At 40.4% G+C, this 22,335-nt stretch overlaps 1 protein-coding gene across 1 annotated transcript; it reads left to right on the top strand.

The window, feature by feature from the left end:
- The first annotated feature begins 13,001 nt into the window (after positions 1-13,001).
- Positions 13,002-21,691, top strand: mtch2 (mitochondrial carrier homolog 2). The gene is made up of 13 exons (XM_030098142.1): positions 13,002-13,150; positions 14,039-14,123; positions 15,729-15,835; positions 16,159-16,185; positions 16,522-16,578; positions 17,265-17,322; positions 17,421-17,472; positions 17,559-17,618; positions 18,803-18,896; positions 19,441-19,488; positions 19,578-19,645; positions 19,728-19,803; positions 20,939-21,691. The coding sequence occupies exons 1-13, from the start codon at positions 13,064-13,066 to the stop codon at positions 21,023-21,025; spliced, it is 906 nt and encodes a 301-aa protein (XP_029954002.1). The 5' UTR covers positions 13,002-13,063; the 3' UTR covers positions 21,026-21,691.
- Positions 21,692-22,335: the final 644 nt, after the last annotated feature.

Genomic DNA, 22,335 nt, shown 5'->3' with positions numbered 1-22,335 from the left:
TGTCACAGCGCCTGGGTGCCTGACTTCTCGGTGAGGAAAGGGCTTCAGGAGGAACGCGGCGGCCGCGCGCGGTGCGCCTCCGCCGCCTTTGGGACCACAGGAGCCTCCATGGAGCAGCTCCGGACCGTTTACCCATTCGGCCCCAATTCGGTCCCTGGAAGTCATGCACACACCTATAAATAGGGTCCAGGTGTCAAAAAACCGGAGTTGCCCTTTAACAAGGCACTTGAGATAGGTGAAAATAAATCTTTTTAGACTGACTAAAACCAAACAATATTATACATGGGACGGTCTTGAAGTGGTTCAAACTGTTTACTGGATAGCTTCAAAAGGTCATACTATTGACTGATACAAGTTTTCACAAAATGAAAAACACGAAAGAGGAAATGAGGAAGTTGTGGTTTTGTGCTATTTGGAGATATAGCGCAGATATATCATTCTGTTTTCATTATTTAGGCAATGTTCACAAATAAATTAGTCTGTATGGAAATTTTTACTTTGCAAAGCCTCTATGAGAAGTTTATTTCATATAAAACCATCTCAGCAGTCTGAAGACAGTTTCTCAGTTTAGATGTAAGGTCTTTAATCAGCTGCTTTCTTTGTTTCTCACCTCTCATATTTTCCCAGATATTCACCAACATGATGGCACCGATTGAATATATTTTTCTAGCAGTTGCTGTCACCCGGGGTTTAAATCATTTTCCCAGAATTATTTAGTTTTCAAATAATATTTGATGCGGTATTTTGGATTGAACATGCATAAAAGAGACAGTAAAATTAAAAAGACGGATCTTTCAACATGGATCACTTGATAGTAAACACATAATAAATCCAGATATCTTCAGTTTCCAGACGGTCCTGCATTTGGCTGTGAGAGCTTACGGAGGGTGAACCTCTGTGTGTGTGTGTGTGTGTGTGTGTGTGTGTGTGTGTGTGTGTGTGTGCGTGCTGGAGGGTAGAATCACTCGATGATGTCTCCATCCCGTCTGGCTTTCCCCCTGAGGTCTTCGGGGAGTTCAGCAGAGCATCACTCCAATCACCGGCTGGCTGCTTCCTGCAGCCTGTTGCGACCACGAGCTGTGTGTTGCCCACAGTCCAGAGGAGCTCCGTAACGCTCACAGTACGCCGAGCTTTTAATATATCACATTATTGCTTCTTGGTCTGTGGCTGGATTTCCACTAACATCCCCTGTGCAACATTGGAAGGAACACCTCAAAAAGGGATTAATAACAACACGGTCGTGATTTCACACACAAATAAATACACAAAAACAAGCACACTCTTGTGCATATAATGAAAAAAAAATACAACTATTTCTGAAGAAGTTGCTAAAATAAAACTACCACTATTACACACACACACACACACACACACACACACACACACACACTATCTCCTGCATAGGTTTGATTAGTGGCCGGAACAATTACTGTAATCGTGTCATCTTAACAAAGGAACAGATAAGAAGACGGACCGTCCCCTCCACCCCTCCTCCTTTATCACTCTCATCGCCACACACACACACACACACACACACACACACACACACACACACACACACAGAGAGAGAGAGAGAGAGAGAGAGAGAGAGAGAGAGAGAGAGAGAGAGAGAGAGAGAGAAACACAATCGGAGAAAACTATGAAGCAAAGAAAGCCGCATGTAATAAACATGCTAACTTTAAATAAACAGAAACAACAAATTACAGCTCAGAACGCGTAACAGAAACAAAACTGAATTTGATCTATGGAAAAATTAGCAATACTGCGTTGTTATTTTGTATTTCCTGCCACATTCACTGCAATAACAGCCATTCTATTCCATTCCTGAAAGGAGCTTTGCACAAAAAGGGAAACAATTTGCTGTGAATGTATTTTCTTTGACACAAGCAAGGCAATACTGAATGTTGTGAGTTTCTATATACTAATGAACTATGTATCTAATAATGTCAACATGTAATATGTAAAAAAAAAAAAAATCACATGTTTGGACTTATAAGCTGGATTTTGTTTTTTATCCAATCATAGTGGAATAACTATGGTGGTTTTTTTCCATAAAATAAAACAGCAGAAGATTCTCGCATGTTTTCCTCAGCCTGAAACCAAATTACAATCAATTCTTTTGTGATATTGAGAGTTAAATACTTCGTGAGAAATGGGCAGCAATTTGAGGTTAAGGAAGTAGATTTATAACCAGAAGTTTGCTGACTTGAATCCTACTGTTCAACCCTTCACGTGTAGTATTTTCAATTTATTTCCTGATCAAAAAGGCAAACGATCCACTGTGGATAATCATCATCGTCACATCTATCCCTTCCACTGTTGAGCCTGTTCACATTTCTAAAAACTTGATTTTTCAAATCTTTCAATTAAGACTAAAGTTGTGATAAAGCCAAGTCGCCCTCAGTGTGTTTCCCTCGTCGCTGCTTCTGCTTGTTCACCTCTGGATTGACATATGTACTGTACCTGTCTGTGTGTGAGCGATAACAAGAGGCTAATTACTACAGGAGGAAGACGCTTTTGGAAAGTGAAAAGCCTAAACAGTGGGAGTGATTTAACCTATTCTTCAAAGCACCTGCCCTTTGCATAGGAAAATGCCTCTGGAGTCTTAATCACTCTCAGCCCTCCAGGTTCCCTTCAGTGGTGGGGCGCAAACATTTACTTTAAATTAACCAGCTTGAAAGAAAGTCAACATGCCTGTGGAGAATTCACTTGATTTGTTATTTTAATCCAGACGCTCGTGTCAGCTGTGACATCCTCCTCTCCCCCTCTCCTCTGACCCTGTCTGTTTAAATCTGCTCCTCCACTTCTCCTGCGTATCAGTGATCGTCTGACATCCATTCACTGCTGCTCAGCGCTGACGTAGCCACGCACGTCACACCAGTATATCCTCTGCAGAGCGGAGGGACGGGGCGGGGGAGCCGCAGACCAGAGAACAATGATGATGGTGATGATGATGATGATGATGATGACTCAAAATGCCAACCCTGTCTCCATACTTCATTTATTAATCTGTTGTTTTAATACTGGCGTCAGCTTTCAAAATCTCTCTAGGAATTTTGGCAAAATAAAATAAATAACATCATGTATGAATATTTGGACAAACATTAGAGTTTCATGTTCATGTTTCTGGGCCTGACATTTAGTTTGAAGATACACAAGACAAGTGTAAAGACACACGAAACAAATGTGAAAACATAAAAATCTACAACTATGAAACTCAAATCAATTTCAAACATGCAAATTAGCAACAAAAAGATAAATCAAGGAAACTGATTTCTAAAAAGAAATAAAAAGGACTCAAAATTGTAATGGCACACACTTAAATAGTGTTTTCCAACTGGTTTAAAACCTACCAAAGACCAAGATCTTCATCACATTCACACTCTGGTGGAGCTGACTGACACGCCAGAATAGTTCACCCATTGAGAGCAATCCGAAGTTGCTCCAGGACACATCAACATAAAGACAAATCGAACCTTTAACCTCCTGATTGAGGGACAATTCGCTCTACCGACAGAAACACAGCCACCCACAAAATGACGACAAAGAAGCTTCAACATGAAACCACTTGAACAACATGGAAAACAACAGCAAAAAAACAAAACTACTGAAGCAGAATACTCTACGTCTACAACAACAATGAATGAATGAATGAATGAATGAATGAATGAATGAATGAATGAATGAATGAATGAATGAATGGGGTTCAGTCCACAGCCATGACTGACCCAAATCATACAATTGTATAATATTGCTACAAATCATAATGCTATAGATGTCAGGATGAAGGATTAAGAGGCACGCAGGTGTCAACATGAATATCGTATCAGATTCCTTGTCAGTAGGGAAAAAAAATCAGTTGAAGCTGGCTCATGTAAAAAGGATGACAGCTTGCTCTGCTTCTGCTACAAAATGTTTTCAAAATAATATTACAAATCGAACAGGGCAGAACTAAAAGACTGGAAAAATACAAACCACTTGTTCAAGTAAAATGCCTTTTTTTGTACATGCTTTTGTATGATGGTGTTTCACATCCTTTGTATATAGTTATTGAAGTTATATTGCAGTACATGTAGCTAAAGTATAGTTATTTTATTGTACACATATACGAATCACATAGTTTTTAATCCATGCATTTGTTACCTCCAGAGTAGACTATTGTAAAATTCCCTGTTATCGGGGCCCCAACGACTGACTCAAAGGTCTTTAACTGGTTCAAATTGCTGCAGCAAGGGTTCTGACAAGAACCAGCAGGAGAGATCATATCAGCCTAATATTAGCTTCTCTTCACTGGCTTCCTGTTAAATCTATAATAGAATTTAAGATCTTTCTCTTTACCTATAAAGCCCTGAACAACCAGGCCCCATCATATCTTAGTCCCATACTGTCCCAGGAGAACGCCTCGTTCTCAGAGTGCTGGTCTGCTGGAGGTTCCTAGGTTCTCTAAAAGTAGAAAAGGAGGCAGAGCTTTCAGCTATGTGGAACCAGCTCCCAGCTTCTCTTAGGGAGGCTGACAGTCTCTGTTTTCAAGGCTCGGCTTAAGACCTTTCTATTCAGTAAAGCTTACAGTTAGGGCTGGTTCAGGCCTCCTGGACCATTTTCTTAGTGAAGCTGCTGTAGTTTAAAACCACGGGAGGACCTATACTGAGCTTCTCTTCTCTCCTTTCTCACTCCGCGTTTCACTTCTACTTGTCACAAACCATTGTCTCTTGTCTCATCTATAAACTCTCTCCCTCCTGGAGTCTCTCTCTCTCTCTCTCTCTCTCCACCTCTACCTCCCTACAGGATCCCCGAGGTTCGCGATCTACAGCCTTCCTTCCTGGATCCACCTGCGAGGAGAGAGCAATGCTGATTCAAAAAATCAATCTGTCTGTGCTATTCTCTCTTTCTATCCCCTCACCCCAACTGGAATAGAAGAAAGCCTCCACCTCTGGGCCTGGTTCTGCAATGGTTTCTTCCTTTTAAAAGGGAGTTTTTCTTTCCACAGTCACTTATATTTGCTAGTGTGGAACTGTTGGACGTTCTCTATAAACGTGTCTAGAAAGGACTGTGTTGTATTTGGTGCTCTATAAACAAAGCTGAATTGTAAAAAATTTTTTAATCTGGTTAGTACCTGCCTGTTTTTGCCATGTTCTTATTGTTTGTGGGCTGCTGAGTATTTGAATTTACCTCAGGATTAATGAAGTATCTATCTATTCATCTGTCTGTCAGCTGTGATTCTGAAACAGGAGGTTGTTCCAATGAAAACACAGCAAGATGTCACTTACTGTACCATGACTATTCATTTTGCCACATCACTGTTTAAAATCACCAGGAAGACAGTTTCATCCATACTGGTCCACATGTTTTCAGGATGTGTTAAATGTGCTATGAACAGGGAAGCAGAATGATGAGAAAGTCAGAGACACATGAAATTCACCAGAGTATTAATGAATGATTTTGTAGATGAACCTTATATGACAGTTTTTCTCAGGCGCTTTGGAGCATTTATCTCATCACTATTAACATTTGCATGATTAGTTCAACCTCCACAACATTTAGTCATTTGTGCACATCATAGTCGCAGTTTCTCATTCCTTCCAAGAAATTGCAAATGCTTCAAGACATGCATCAGTTGCTTTCATACAACTCTCTGCTGTTTTATAGCATTATCATATGTCATGTCGGTCAAAATGAACTGTACTTATGAATGCTGAATATTCATTCTTACTAATAGTCCTTATTTGATTGCTTGAAGTCATTTCATAGAAAAATGTTCAACTAGTTGTCAGACTCTGTGAAGCAACACCCCTGCAGAGGATTCGCCTCTTGAGGAGATACTTTTCTCGTTGCATTGCAAGATATGGTATCCACTGTGATTTAGATGAAGATATGTGTCCAGATAGACAGGAACGTGTCGATGTACTTTAATGGTTTGAGGTTTTACAGTTCTGTGCATGCTGTATGTTCAATTCCACGATTCAATGGTGAGGACAAGTACTGCATGCAGGCCGGCATTTTTACTAAAGTGAAATAATGATGTGAAAATCATACATTAAAAATGGCCTAACTCTGCATAAGAGCCATGATTATGATCATACAAGAATAATAACAATACTAATAATAAAACAAAGGAAATACATGGGGGAAACAGCAGTTTGCCAATATTTATGCCCCCCCCCCCAAAAAAAAAAAAATTACAAATCATGTTTTCAGGGGGGCTTGTGTCTCAAGAAGGGGGCTGAGACCCCCTGGCTCCCCCGTAGTTCGCATCCTGCCCCCAACCCTGGGCCCGGGACAACAGACCCGACAGGGCGTGTGGATACACATGTGTTTGTGATAACTTTTGACTGCGTACTGACTTGCAGTTCCCCCTCCGTCCTCTTGGTGTCAGTGTGAAGCTGAGCGCTGCTTGAGATCCTCCAGTGAACCGAGGGAAGAAGCGTCTCTGCAGGCTGTTTGATGAAGCGCGGGAGTTTTTCCACTTTTCGAGTCCTGCAGCAATAATGGCTTCAGTTCAGGCTCTGAGAGAGTTCATCAACGAGAGACTGGCTGCTGCCGCGGGAGAAATATTCACCGTTTTTGAACAAACTATCGTCCAGTTTGAGGAGGAGATTGTTCGTCAGCGCAAACTGCTGGAAATCGCATGGAAACCTCAAATCAACCTGCGCAGAATCGGTATGGAAATATCTAGATGAACACTTGAATCTGACTCCTTACAGCTATGATTTGTGTTTCTGGAGGGAAACATTTTACGCGTTTGAATGTACAGATCTGCAGTTTCGGAATAGCTGAAAAATCACCAGTACCTGACTCTACATCTGTCAAATGTTAAAATAACAATATGGACGTTGAGCGATAAAACCATGGCTAAAACATGGGGAACATTCAGATTCCTCCAGTTTTTTCTCTTCAAAGTTTTTTGTGTCTTTTACATCAGGTCTGTCAAGGCCCAGCTAAAACCAACCTGCTATCAGCAAATTGTAAAAAAAAAAAAAAAAAAAAAACTAAAAAAATAATAGCAATAATAATAATGATAACAATAGAAAACATTTAAAAAATATATTGAATTTGACAATATCGAACTCAACCTGAAACCCGAGTGGTAATTTTTTTTAATGTTGGCTGCACCAGAAGGTATCAAAAATTGGCTTTCTGTTGAGATTGTAGTCATGTTCAACTCGGATACTGTGCTACAAACTACATTTAAATGTTATTGTGGCTTTATTTTACTGGTCTCGGGCACTCAAGGTGAAATTTCTCTGTCAGTACAATTTTGAAATGAAGAGATCAGTTTCACTGCTTGAGTCACAGTTTTTTTCCTTTCATTTCAATTCAGCTTTATTTATTTATCTTTGTGCTAGGACTATACAGGACTATATGGGTAGAGCAACTAACCTTTTACCTTATACTTTTTCAGAGCTCCCACAGCATTATGCCTGCAGGGAGGAGCAGCTATTTAAGCAGGAAGTGAACTACTGTCTACAGGAGGAGGAACCAGACCCTCCACAGATCAAAGAGGAACCAGAGGAGCCCAGACTTCTACAGTTTAAAGAGGTGCAGGATGAACTAGGACCTCCACAGATCAAAGAGGAAGAAGCAGAACCTTCACAGATAGTAAAAGAAGAACCAGGTATCACCTTTCCTCCTGCTGCAGAAGATGTGGCAGATTATGACATCTGTGATCAACAGTTTCAAGAGGACCAGGAAGAACCCAAACCTTCACAGACTGAGGAAATTTGCACAAACTGGGAAGGACAGCAATTTATGCAGTTTGAAAGTGTTCCTTCTGTTGAGGAGCAAGGTGATCAACGTGAACCAGAAGAAGTTCCATGCAATGAGCAGTTACTCTCTCGTTACTCTGAAGCCCAAGATCGGAAAAGCTGCTGTGACTCAGAATCCAGTGTAAATGCAGAAGTGAAAAAAAACAACGCATTTCATTGTGACCTTGTGAACAGTGTTCCTGAGGCAGAGAAACAAGCTAAACGTCAAAAGTATCTCTGTAACATCTGTGGTCAAAGTTTTAGCCTTCAGAGAACTTTGTTGGTCCACATGAAAACTCACACAGGTGAGAAGCTGTATTCTTGTGAAAGATGTGGAAAAAAATTCAGTCAACGGTGTAATTTGTTTGTCCACATGAGAACTCACACAGGCGAGAAGCCGTATTCTTGTGGAACATGTCAGAAAAGTTTCGGCCGACAGACAACTTTGAGAGACCACATGAAAACTCACACAGGCGAGAAGCCCTTTCCTTGTGAAACATGTGGGAAACGTTTCGGTCGAAAAAATGCTTTGTTGGTCCACGTGAGAGCTCACACAGGTGAGAAGTCATATTCTTGTGACACATGTGAGAAAAGTTTCATTCAAAAGAGTAATTTGTTGATCCACATGAGAACTCACACAGGTGAGAAACCGCATTTTTGTGAAGTTTGTGGCAAACATTTCAATCAAAAGTGTAATTTGTTGGTCCACATGAGGATTCACAAAGAGATGAAGTCATGAATGTCTCTTCAGGAAGTCAAGCTTAAACCCAGAATCAGAAGGGATCATCCAGTTGATGACAATATTTTTGCTGATATTGTTAAAGTTATTTGTGAATTTTGCTGTTGAGACTGTGCTGAAGTTAAATGTTTTGTTTCTGTTTTGGGACAACAAATGAGATTTGAAGACATTTGGTTTCCATTTTGTGTGGCGAGAGGCTGACACATGGCTGCATCGCAAATCTCAGAAAAGCACAGTGTGTTTTTAACATGATCATTTTTGATGTTGTTAAATTAGATTTCTTTTCTATTTGAAAGAATAATCTGTCTCTGTAGCCTGAGAGTGTACTTCTTTTGCTGTATATTTTTCAATAAATGAGATTTTAATTGGAAACACATACACTGAGTAGTTTCTTTACATAAGTGAATTAAATGCTGACTTAGCTGTTATTCAGACATCAGAAAAATGTAATACTGCTTAAAATGAGGAGTGTTTCACAACCACATGAATGACTTTGTGGATATGGTTTACGTTCCATATGTTTCTCAGTTTGATGGTGATTGGTTGGTTATGATTCCCAAAATGGTCCCTGGCATCTTACAATGACATTTTTATATCTCACAAATTATCATGGACTGTCCATGATATGTTTTAGCTTCATTGTCAGTCTTATTAGTTTTAATTTTTTTAAAGATTTTTAGGCATTTTTACTAACATCCTGGGAAACCAGCTCAACAGTCTTACCTGTGTTCGCTGTGAGTTAAAGAAAATTTAAAATGTTTTATCTCCAAATGAATAAGAACAGAAACAAACGATGACTGCTTTCAACAACAGTCTAATGCTTCAAGATTGGAGTTCAGTTTACACTGGAACAGGTGTGAACACTGCTTATGGTCACATCTTAGATATTTTCATCTAACTGTATAATACACACCACATAAATGGAAAGAAAATGAAAAGCCCTTAGCTCAAAAAGGAATACTAAATGGCTGTAAGAATTAAAATAATCTTGGTAAGTTGTTTATTAAGCATAAATAAATTAGCAGACAAGAACTAGTAAAAAACTACAATAAAAAGATACTACATGAAAATAACGGGTAATTTGCCTAATCTGTTTATTCAATCAAACTATTAAAATTCCATGATCTTTTAAAATATCATACATCTATAACTTTATTCAAAGCATTTAACAAATTACTGTCAAATAATCTAATGCACAAAAGTTCTTCACAATCTGTTGCAAACTCATAAATTGTGCGGATTAGGGAATTCCACAATACTGAAATTTAGAACCACTCCTAAAAGTTTTGTGTGTCTGTATGTGGAGTTAAACAGCCTGGATATCTCACTCAAGCATCGCCAAAACATCGAATGATTTAAGCTGCTTTATAAGCTTATGGTCTGGTCACAATATGAAGAAAGTGGAGCTAAAAAAATGATGTTCTCCATTCCCTCCCGACAGTCAGGAGCACCAGAGAAACAGCAGCCAAGTCCCTTAAGTCCGACAGCAAGACACATCTTCATTTGTCTGAATACACAAGCAGACATTACACACAGAACCTGTTTGTCATGTTGCTGTTCCAACAATAAACAAGACAATCAGGTGGTTTAAAGTTGCTTTTCCAGCCCTATGTAATGTTCCCTTGAACACTGGATATTGATTACTCTTCTGTTGTCATCTCATTACTGCACCGCAGGACATGTAGACATAGATACACAGGCCAGCTGACAGTTTTGCCTCGGCCCGGGACAAGATAATGTCAGATGGGCACTTCCATCCCTCCCCACTCGTGGACCTCTTCTTTTCCCTCACTCTTCATCTCCTCTCTTCTTCTTCACCCCTGCTCTTCCACTCCTGTTGCCTTCTCCTCCTCTCCTCTCCTCTCCTCTCCTCTCCTCACATCTCTCTCTGAAGGAGGATGGCCCCTGAAGCGCAGGCTCTCTTTGCATGTTGTTAGAAAAACAGTGTTGTTTAGCCGGCAAGACGTGTGCCAGAAGAAGCTGTAACATGTTCAATGATGCGATGCACCGATTTTCAGTAAAAGACAAGGACTGAACGATCGTTACGCACATTTTATTTACGTAGCAGCAGTTAAACTGTATCAGGTGAGGTGACAGCAGAGTGCAAATCCAAATTTATATCAGCCCAACAGGAAATAAATAAATATTTACCATTAAGACTACTGCTGGTGGGACATGTTTAGATTTGAACTCCAAATGCCATGCGCTGAACTTTCCTTGTGGCAATATCATCTATGATGTCTTGGAAAAACCATTTTTGTGTTGGGGCTGGGGGAGTTCTTAACCACAATTTCTGGACAGAAGGAAAACAAATAAAAGCCATTTATGTAACTCAAATATTAGGATTCCCTCCACGAATACGCCTATTTTTGAAAGTCTTTGAAAATGTATTCCTTAATTTAATGAGGGCCCACGTCTGGGCTTCCCCTTTGTGTGGGTGGAAGGTGTGAAGGGCTGCTCATCAAACCTGCAGTCGAAACTGTTGAGGTCATTTGCAAGTCTGAGGTTCTCAAAAGGGTGGGGGGTGGGGGGGGGGGGGGGGGGGGGGTCTCCTGTAGTTGGTGATATGCTGCAGGCCTCTCCAGACTGAGACAATAAAGTTGATCATTATTGAATTTAGTGAGTTGTAGCAATTGAAACAGATTCAGTATTCTCAAAGATGTTGGCATCTTTTAGAGCAGCACTTTTCATCTATCTCAGTCTTACTGTATGTCATTGTTTGCAGTCACCACTGCACAAATGGTGCTCTTATTGCAGACTGAAAACAGGTCTTCTCCCACCTCTGCAAGATTGTCTTGAAACGTGGTACAGAGTAAAACTGCAGTAAATATGGCAAACCACTGTACACTAACACTGCAATACTCTACTCTGCAGTAAAGCTGTAAGTCAAATTGTAAAATGTAAAAAGTGACAAATTTTTGTCTGTAAGCTTCGTGTATGATTCAGTGATAGTAGGTAAATGCAGATTATTTGGTGCTCAATTACTGTCATGATAGACAACTGTTCTCCCAACCATATGTTTGAAAAATTGAATTTCCAGTGGTTCTTCCAACATTTGACTTCATCCTTCAATCAGCCTCAGCAATGATGAAGCCGTGACTGATAACACAGTCCGCAAGCGTGGCCCTAATTTCATCAGGAATATACTTGGCCTCTTCTTCCTCTTTCTCTGTTTTGTCCTCTTTCCCTTCCTCCCTTCATCCTCACTCCTTTTCCATGAGGCCGACCTTCCATTTCTGTGTCACAGTGTTGTAGAAATGATACACACTATGTCCTGCTTGGTTCATATATCATATATACTTGTAAAGTGGGGGTTCATGGGATTCAGCTGAGTGAATGTGGAGATGTGACTTACCATTTGTTGCAACCAATAAGACGTGGAGATGGTCAGGACTTACAAGTACATGGGACTGCAGCTGGACAATGAGCTGGACTGATCAGAAAACACTAACAGAATCCAGGACAATTTAATTCAATTCAATTCAGCTTTATTTATGAAGTGCCAATTGCAACATTGTCATTTCTAGACACTTTTACAGAGCAAACCCAACAGATCCCCATGAGCAGGCATAAGCGACTGGGGAAAGGAAAAAACTCCCTACAGAGTCGTCTGTACTTCCTGACGAAATTGGGGTCCTTTGACATTTGCAAGAAACTGTTCCTGATGTTTTATCAGTCTGTTGTGTCTCGAGTTCTCCTTTACGCTGTAGTGTGTTGGTGATGGAGTATTGAAAAGGTGCCTCAGTGGTGGGCACAGAGCTGGACTCTGGTTCCAGAAGCAGAGAGAAGGACCCTGGAGAAGATACTCTCCATCCTGGACAACACCCAGGATCCTCTGCACAGGACTGTGCTAAACAGGAGTGTTTTCAGTTCCCGGTTATTGTCTCTGACCTGCTTCACATACAAACTAGGAACTTCTTTGTCGGAGTCATCAGACTTTACAACTCATCACTGAGTAGTCAGGGGGGGCCTCGGTGTCAGTCTCAGCCAGGATCACATTAAGACTAATGTGATCTTCACATGTGATGCACCTCAGTCTCTTTCAACCCTTTGCGCCTATGAATATGCAAATAGTGTATATAGCTGTTGAAACTAGAAGTGTTTTTCTTTATGAGTATTTTTTTAATGTTTTGTATATCCTTACTCCAATGTCAGTTTTTAATATGCCTGTCTTGTGGTAAATAAAGTATCTACCTATCTCTCTCTCTCTCTCTCTCTCTCTCTCTCTCTCTCTCTCTCTCTCTCTATCTATCTATCTATCTATCTATCTACAGTATCTATCTATCTATCTATCTATCTATCTATCTATCTATCTATCTATGTCTGAAATCCACAATATGTTTACTGTTATTTCACAAAAGTATTTCTAGTTTTTCGTTTTATTATAATTCGTTTAATAAATCATGCTACTCTTGTTTCCACATTTTTATTGTGATGTGATGTTCATAATTTTCACACAAAGTGTACTGCTCAGTTTGACCGCTAGATGGCAGTAATATTCTACCGACATAAAAAATGGCCCTCGCCGGCTTCCCGACGTAAGTTAAGAAGAGCCCTTCCTGTCTTCGCTGTATCTGTAAAGATGGCGGACACGTGCGGCCAGGTGATCCTTGGCTCGGGGCTCACCGTCCTGTCCCACCCGCTCATGTACATCAAGGTCCTGATCCAGGTGAGACTCAACCCGAGTCGGGTATTTGCTGCTGCTGCGGCTGGAGGCGGCGTGAAGCTCCGAGCCGCCGCTCCGGAGTCCCGATGACCTTCTGTTTCCAAAACACTGACGCCGAACGTCAGCTAGCAGAGCACAGCAGAACCCCCCGAAGCTTTTTCTTTCTGTTTCGCGTGTCGGCGGTGTTAGTGAAGACATTGTGGGATTAAAAGGTGTCCTCCTGTCCCGCGACGTCCGCGCTGCCTCTGTAGCTCACCTGTCACCTTTAAATGGACAAGCTAACAAATGCTAACACACAGCTTGTTCACTTATCGCAGCTGTCTTTCTTCTCAGTTCAGTTTTGCACCATTTCTCGATTAACACAGTCGTGAAAAAGTGTGCGTTTTACTTGTAGGTGGTTCAGATTTGTCTAACTGTCACTTCTGCCCTTTGGCCCACTGTATTTACTACTGCAGCATTAGCATCTGCTAACAAACTAGCAGTAATCAGCCTTAATGCTGTTGACAGTTTATTTCATTTATTTTGATTGTGGAATTTATTAAGTTGTGCTCAGGGAAATGTTTATACCCTGTGAATGTGTTGTGTATTAATTTAAAAGAGTCAATTTGTGTATTAGAAGAAACGCGGAAGTGGGTGACAGTTCACTGCGCGTCAGCAGCGCCTTTCTTAACCCAACACTGGTTCGTCTTTGTTACTGTGTAGTAACCTAGCATCGTGCGTTCATTACAATGTTTTCTTTTTGTCGCTCTGTGTCAGTTCTGCTCTCAGCACCGCGTTGCACATGCTGCAGGTTGTTGTTTATCAGTGCCTGTGCAGGCTTTGCAGTGCGGTTGCCCTGTGCTCCTCCATTCCTGTGTGTTATGACCTCAGTTGTTATCGTTGTGTTATCAGGTGGGACACGAGCCGCTCCCTCCCACTCTGGGCAGGAACCTGTTTGGGAGGCAAGTCTATCAGCTCCCTGGACTGTTTGCTTATGGTGAGTGACGTGTGGTCTGTTTGGTGGAGTGTTTTGACTCGTCTTTCAGCTGTGAATGAGTTTTTGAATCATAAATGTTTGAGGGTTTGTTTGTCAAATGAGCTCGGTTCGGTGTAATCTTGCCAAAATGTACGATGCATGTGTTTTCACATTATTTTGGGATCTGACTGCTTCCATCTGAATGTGCAGACACATCTTATAACGGTAATAAACACAACTGAGGTGATGACCAGAGTTTCTCACTTTCCCCTCCATGAGTTTCTCCCAGGATGAAGTGGCTGTTGAAATGTTTTACTGCCTTTGTCTTTCTACAACTGTTTGTTCAGTAAACAAACTCAATAAATAATTTACCTCCAGGATATTTTCATTGGCAGATACAATTGCAAAAACACAGTCATTTGGGGTTTTAGTAACTATTAGGTTATATCATGTCTGAAATGAATGTCTACAATTATTTCTCTGATAAATATAATTTGAGTTTTTTAGAATTTTTTCAATATCAGAAACATCTTGGTGCAGCTTGCGACCTTAGAGTGCTGACAAACGTGTCATTTTTCAGCCATTATGAGCTTTTACAGTGACGTATTGTCACAATTCGTGACATATTGTATTTGATATTATGGTAAAATGTCTCAATATAACTTGAAACTTTTCACATTGCTTTGTCAATTTTTATGTCATAGGGTGATAATGTTTCTCAATGCCTTCATTTCCTCTTAAAATGGGAAATGGCTCACTTGTTTTAAAGTATTGCTCTGGGATTCATTCATTTATTGTGACATTTGAGCAGACTTTGTCAGTGTTACGTGTTCCTTTAGCTCGGAGCCATTTTAACTTCACCGCCTCAGAGTCTGGCTGTTTGCTGCTCTGCTTCCTCACGGGGTTGCTACAGCAGATTGTGATCCACTTGTATTTAACTTGGGATAAGTTGTGCAGTAAATGTTTTTTTCCAGACACAGTCCTCAATAAGATTCAGACTTCAGCCTTCGTGTTAAAACTCGCTGCTCTAATCTCAAGGCCGCCTCTTCCCTTAATGTTTAAGAAGAAAAACTGTTGAAATCTGTTTGACCTGCCCCTGTTGTTGAGGATTTTTTGTCTAAATAATCCGTAAATGTTTACAGATCTGATCCTCTGGTGAGAAAAACACTTGAATCTCAAAACGGCAGAATTAAGATTTCTACTGCAGCTGAGCACAATCAGTGCAATGCTTAAATATTTCATATAACATCCAGATAAGTATATGCATAGTAATTGTGACACCTAAATCAGATAATTTCGGCATTCCCTCTTCGGTTTTTAGATGTCACAGCTTCCGAATGGAGATTTGCATTGATCAGAACAACTGTTAGCGAGAAGCTTCGGTTTAAATGAGAGAACAGTGACATGGTGATGAGTTTGATCTTGGCTACCATTTAATTAGATTATTGCACAATAAAGTAGGCTGGAGCATAACTAATAGTCAAAGAAATGAGAACAACCATCAAGTTTTTATTTTACATTTAACCACTTGAAATCGTGCATCAGTTTTCAAAGTTATTTTAAGGTGCTTCTTTTTTGTCTGGCCCTCTCTTAACATTATCATTCTGTATGTTCTGAATGTTTCAGCAAAACACATCATCAAAATCGATGGGAAAGCAGGTCTGTTCAAAGGGCTCGGGCCCCGGCTGTGTGCCGGCACCATCGGCACTGTCGTCCACAGCAAAGTCGTGCAGGTAGGTCAGAGTGGACGGAGTGGACGGTTGGTGAGAAAAGGTGGAACTAGTCCCACACTGGGCCTTGAAGTAAGACTCACACATGAAGGCTCACCTTTCAGCTCGAAATGTTTTGTTTGGTGTAAATGCTGCTTTGTTAGATTCTAAATTACGTCTACTTGGATGATGAGGACAATAATAATAATAATAATAATAATGATAATAATAATAATAATACTGGGATAATGTTGGTTTGCAGACACCAACCAGCTTGTGCTGGACTTGCTTTAAGGACTTCACAGGCATAACACAGCTTGCTAATGTAGCTTTGTTGTTTCTTCCAGAAATGTCAGGATCAAGACACACCTCAGGTAAGAGTTTAATGATTTAGGTTTCTGCTCTCTGTGAACTGGTTTTAGTGGAGACTTCACTACTCATTGATCAAACCTGTTTGGAATAGGGAGATGTTACGAGTTGTGTCTATCAGAGTGACACTTTCCATTGTAAGTTGTCAAATATTGTCGAGGCCACGACCCAGGAAAGTTGCTGAGTCTCAGTATTAGGAGTTGGTGAAGTTGTTGACTGCAGCTCAGACTGCCCACATTTCAAATCTGGTGCCACTTTTTCCTTCTGTCTGTCTGCCATGCTTTAGAAGTCGAGGAAATTAAGAGTGTGCAAGAGTCTAAAGTTTTGTCTGTGTCTTTCAGGTTTTGGGCGGCCAGCAGAAGGCTGCAGAAGGCTCCCTACAGCACGTCGTTAACGAGGTAAGACACATTCCAATGAGACAAATGCTTCCAAAAATAATAATAATCAGTCAACTGCAGGACAGTGAATCATTACACCGACAAATCATGACACACCAGCAACATCAACTAACTTTGAGAAATAAGAGTTGAACATAATAAAACTTGTGGAGGGGAAACTGTTTTGTTTCATTTCAAGGGCAAAAAAAGGTAGTTTTCCGATAATCTGAATATTTTATATGACAAATTCTGACATTTTTTAAATAAGTTAAAATCTTTTTAATAACTTTATTTTCTGAAGCCCTTCCAAGTCACGGTGACTCAGGTCTTTCTGCTCCTGCAGACACTTGTTCCTTTAGAGGTGGTTTTATAGCTGCTATCTCCAGTCAGTGTGACCTATGACCTCTTCATATACACACATTTGAGCTTAACTTGTTAAACACATCCGTCCCAGGAAGCTTGTGTCACTGAATCTACAGTCCATTCAGAGTAGAATGAAATACTTTGTCATTCTGTGTAACTTGTTTTAATAAAAAGATCATTTTGTGAGTGTGGAGAAGAAGCACAGGAGCCAAACCTCGACAATATGAATGAAATAACTCATACAGAAAAAAATGATATTGCAACACTTGTTCTGTTCCTCATGGGTTCATTCCCTCTTTGTCCACACTTACTGTTTGTTTTCTTGTTTTTTATTTCTTCTGCAGACAACCAAAGAGATGATTGCTCGTTCCTGCGCCACCATCGTCACACACCCCTTTCACGGTGCGTCTCCACTCCCATCACACACTCTTGGTCGGCGAACCCTAAAGTTGCTTGATCTCTGCGGAGAGTCTGCATGTGACAGTTTTATTTTGTTTCAGTGATCACCTTGAGATGCATGGTCCAGTTCATTGGGAGGGAAACAAAGTACAGGTAAATATTTTAAGCATAAAGCTGAATGAGGAGCACCTTGGAAATTATTCCCAGCTTCAAAGGATTTTTTTTTCCTGTATTTTCAGTGGCGTGTTTGATTCGATTGTCACCGTGTACAGAGAAGAAGGCATCCTGGGCTTCTTTGCGTAAGTGGGATGAAACTGTTGTGTGATGAATTTTCTTCAGGTTACCTTTTTTTGAGAAGTTGTCATCTAAATATACCTATAGGATAGAAACACAGTGATTAGGTTAAAAGTTGGCTATTTTTAAAGCGGCAGCAGTCCACCAAACGCCGAAACGGTGTGTGAACCTAAAGAGTTTATTCTCGGAGAAAAGAAATTGTATTTCTCATGTAGTACGCCGTGAGTTTTTTTTGTAATTGTGCAGGCTGTGGAGTCCACTGAGTTTACAGTAGTGACAACGGTTGGGAGCCACGGCCTTCACAGGTCCCAGACCTCAGGTTAAAAAACAGTGTTGGAGCACCAGTGGGCCACTGTCATCTGAAAAAATGCCAATCTGATTAAAAAGTCACAAAGTAAACACACTCATCTGATTAGATTGACTGTATCTCAACTGAAATGACGATCAGATCAGCTGAGATGCTCTAATCCTGTTTATGCTCTGATCACTTCATGTGGAGGGCATATTGGATTGACTCTGACTGTTGGACCTTGTATCTGAATCTATTACATAACGTCACCATGTGACACTTCACCTGTGATCCAATCAAATTGATGAACAACAACCATGCAGAGTTGGTTACTGTTTCTCTGCTGTCGGAATGGATTGTCACCAGAAATAAGTCCAAAAGAGTTATGGATACAGTTACCAATGTAGAAGTCCATCAATCTATTTATACACTACAGGAGATAAAAAGCTCTCAAATCCATATTATTGTAAAAGCAAATCATAAACCTGGTCTTGTAGAGCAGATCTGACTCCACTCTGATGTGGTTTGACTGAAGTGAGTTTATCAGAAACGGCTTCAACACCGGATGGTAGAAGTGTGAGAAAATCCTTTTGTTTGTTTCCACAGTGCACTTCCTGCCTCTCCAGGACATTTGTTTATGGCCTTAAATGTTCATTGAGTCTGTCTTTTTTGGTCCAGACTCGCAAATAAAGTGTGAAAACAGTTCTACATAGAAGCGTCATCAATGTCTGTGAATTTTATGGTTGATAAACCCAAACTTCAGACCAATGGAATGTAATGCTGGTAGAACGACTGCATTTTTACAAAGACCCCTCAGAGTTTGTGACCTGAATTCTTCTTTTTCCTTCGATGTTCCCTTTCATCCCAGATGCTGTAACGAGTGTTTTGATTCTCTTGCAGTGGACTGATCCCTCGCTTGCTGGGCGACGTCCTGGCTCTGTGGATCTGTAACATGTTGGCTCACGCGATCAATACCTACGCCATCGATGACTCGGTACGTCTCCTCATGCACCACGCAGTCAAGGACTGTTATAAATCGCAAATACAATTCAAGATTAAACTTGTATAAAGATACAGTCAGTTAAATTAAAAACCAGTCACCAAACCTCTGAGCTCACATTGAAATCATAAAAGATTCCAGAATAAAGATTTCCTACCAAGTCGTGGACGTCTGTTTACTTATTTACTGAAGGTAAAGCAGTGAGTTTCTCTTGTTAAAAACAGAATACTGTGTTCAGAGATTAAGATTTAAATCACACGATGCTGAGAAAATGGATGTTTATGCACAGTAGCAATAATAACTCATCAAAGTCATGCAGCAGACTGCTTTCTATGATGAGATGACTGCATTTTTGTTGAGGTGATTTGAGTCATGTGGAGCCTCACACGGATTAATTCCCCTCCCTGACAAAGTGTGAACGCGGCCATTAAACCTCTGACCGCGGAGCTCTGGGCCCTGCCCCGCCGTCGCCCTGAAGGTTTGTGTCCGGCGGGCTGCCGCCAGCCCCGGTTAACACCGTCCCTCTCGCTCTGTGCAGATGAGTCACACCGGAGAACTGAAAAACTGCTCCCAGGCCGTGACGGGGGTGAGTGGCGCCGACGTCCGCACTGCTCCGCCTCACCTGGACACCGTCCGCTCACCTTCCTCTCCCTGAAACTCTGCTCTCTGTTTCAGTTCTTCGCCAGTATGCTCACATACCCCTTTGTTTTGGTTTCAAACCTTATGGCAGTCAACAACTGCGGGTGAGTTTATGATGAGATCGTCATGTGACTCTGTGAATCCTCCGGTGTGTGAAGTGGAGGACTGACTGTGTCGTTTTGTCAGGCTGGCTGGAGGCCTGCCCCCCTATGCATCTGTTTATCCCACCTGGGTGGACTGCTGGAGACATCTAAGCAGAGAGGTAATCATGCTGCAACACTCTGTGCTTTAGTGATCACTCTTAGATCTTACAGAAATAACATATCAAAGACGTTTGTGCACTGAGCTGCACATATTTCTAGTGAATCCCGATAATGTGTCATCTGCTGTAAAGAAGAGACAAGCAGCTGCCCAGTTTTTTAGTTGTAACTGCTTGAATGAAGACATAAAGTTACCCATAGGCACATCTTGCAAGTTATTCTGACCATCATATGAACTAACCTTCTTTATTTCCGAGTTCCAGCTACATGTGGCCAAATATTTAATGCCATTAAGGATGTAATTAGTACACTGGTACTATAATAAAATCCAGTATTATCCTAAAAATTCACTGTAAATCTGTAAGTTTTAATGCACATTTTATAATATTGTTGAAATTGCTGCTTGTTTTCATTCAAATTTGAGATTTGTCATGTTGTGAAAGGATTTGAACTTCTTAATGATATATGGATAGGTCATTTCACAGAAGCAATGACAACTTTTTTTAGCCTGCATTGTAATTATTTATTGATCCTTCTTACTTGAGATAAAATTGCACTCCTGTTTTAAAGTCAGTTAGACAACAATGATAAAACTTGAAATCTTGTCAAGAAAGTTCATTACAGAGAAGAAATCACAACATGTTTTGAACAATTAGTTAATGAATAACTGGACAGTTGGACACAACTCTGAATTTTAACCAACAGAAAGCTCAAAAAATAAACCTGTTAGGTTTTCTAGGAAATGAAAACTTTTCTCGATGAGATTATCTGCATAAATAAATGAAATTGCGTCCCTGCTGAGACTGCTGCCCCCGCGACCCGGCCCCAGATAAGCAGTAGAAAATGGATGGAGATGGATGGATGGATGGATAAATTAAATGTATAAATTGAAAAAATTCAAACTCTCAAAATATAAAAGCCTTGACAGGTTTCTGAGTTTGACATTAAGAAATAGTTATGATACCTTTTAATACCCCCAGAACAACCTTTTCCTCTCATTACTGAATTAGTGAATGAATTTCCAGCAGTCTGTTGTTTTTTTTTTTTGTTGTTTTTTTTTGGTGTGTTTCTGTATTGAGGATTTTATTTCAATCTGTGAAGTCACCCATAAATTCTCATGTCCTTTCTTTGTTTCAGGGCAACATGAGCAGAGGCAACAGCCTGTTTTTCCGGAAGGTTCCAGTGGGAAAAATGTACGCCGTTGATCAGAAGCGGTTTTTTTAAGAATAAATCCAACAAGAGAACTGAGCTGAACATAGTTGTGATAATAAATACATGTTTGCCTGATCCGGTCGGCATTTTTCTTTCTTTCTTTTTTGTATGCTCTTGTTTACAATGAGTTCTTTTTTCGTTTTGTTTTTTCAACAACCTGCCCTCATGTGAAATAAAAAAGAAAACAAATTAATAATAATAATAAAAAAACCTTTAGTTTCCAATTAATTTCAGCAGGTTTTGTTTGATTAACAGAAATTGGCCGCAGCAGTTGTAAAGAGCCATGTGTACAGACAGTGAAGGTAGGATGGCTCGTGTTGTTGGAGCCGTTGTGTGTAGGTGAACCCCCCCCCCCCACGTCGTGTTGCTCATGAACTCCCCTAACGCGATGGGACGCCTCCGTCTGCATGTGGTAACGACCTGTGCTTCACATTCATGAATCCGTGGGACCGCTCTCCATGTGACCGTGTCTTTGATGTTAGTTATTGTGAACGGGTGTGTGTGTGTGTGTGTGTGATGCAGTAAAGGAGGAGGAGGGGGGGTTGCAGGTTTGTTTGGGAGAATGTGTGGATGTGCAGAGGCATGAAAAAGAGCTTGAGCTGACTAAAACTGATCAGTCTAAAGTGCTTGTATGAAGTCATTCTGATTGACCCAAATAAACAGACGTTTTTGACCTTGTCTTACCTTCGTCTGCTTTGTTTTGATTGTAGCTAACTCATGCAAATGGGACCAAACAATTTGCTTTTGGGATTTTTCAATGGATTTCTGTGTTATAATAAACCATTGTGTCCCAGTTTGAGTCTATTTCATTAGATCACAGGGATCCTGCCCAACATTTGCTGCTCCTTTAATTTGATTATTATGACACCTGTCCAAACAGTCTTATGCAGCGATACTTACACCTGCTTTATTCCATCCAAACTGCACTGGTAGGCAAAAAAAAAAACAAAAAAAGACAATAATTGATTTTATCTTTTAATCTCAGAAACTTCATTTCATGAACCATGGATTAAAGTGTACTTGAATGATGAGGGCTCCTTATGGTTGTGTCTGTCATGTCACATAATGCACCAATAATATTCATTTGAAAAACGCTCAATAAATTGATTAAAAAAAAAAAAACATCCCTTCTTTCTGTATGACATCATTTAGAACTTTACTGAGGAGTTGGCAACAATATATCAGTTTTGAAGAAATAATTGAATTTGACCTAGATATGCAAATTAGTTGACATCATTTAAAACTGCCAACAATGTATCATCTTAAAGCAAGTTTTTTTAAACAAAACACAAAGTGCATATTTTATTCATGATTAATATTAA

This window comes from Salarias fasciatus, chromosome 1 (assembly GCF_902148845.1).
Source record: "Salarias fasciatus chromosome 1, fSalaFa1.1, whole genome shotgun sequence".
Classification (NCBI taxonomy): Eukaryota; Metazoa; Chordata; class Actinopteri; order Blenniiformes; family Blenniidae; genus Salarias; species Salarias fasciatus.
Note: the sequence above shows the minus strand (reverse complement) of the source record. Positions and strands in the feature narration are given on the sequence as shown.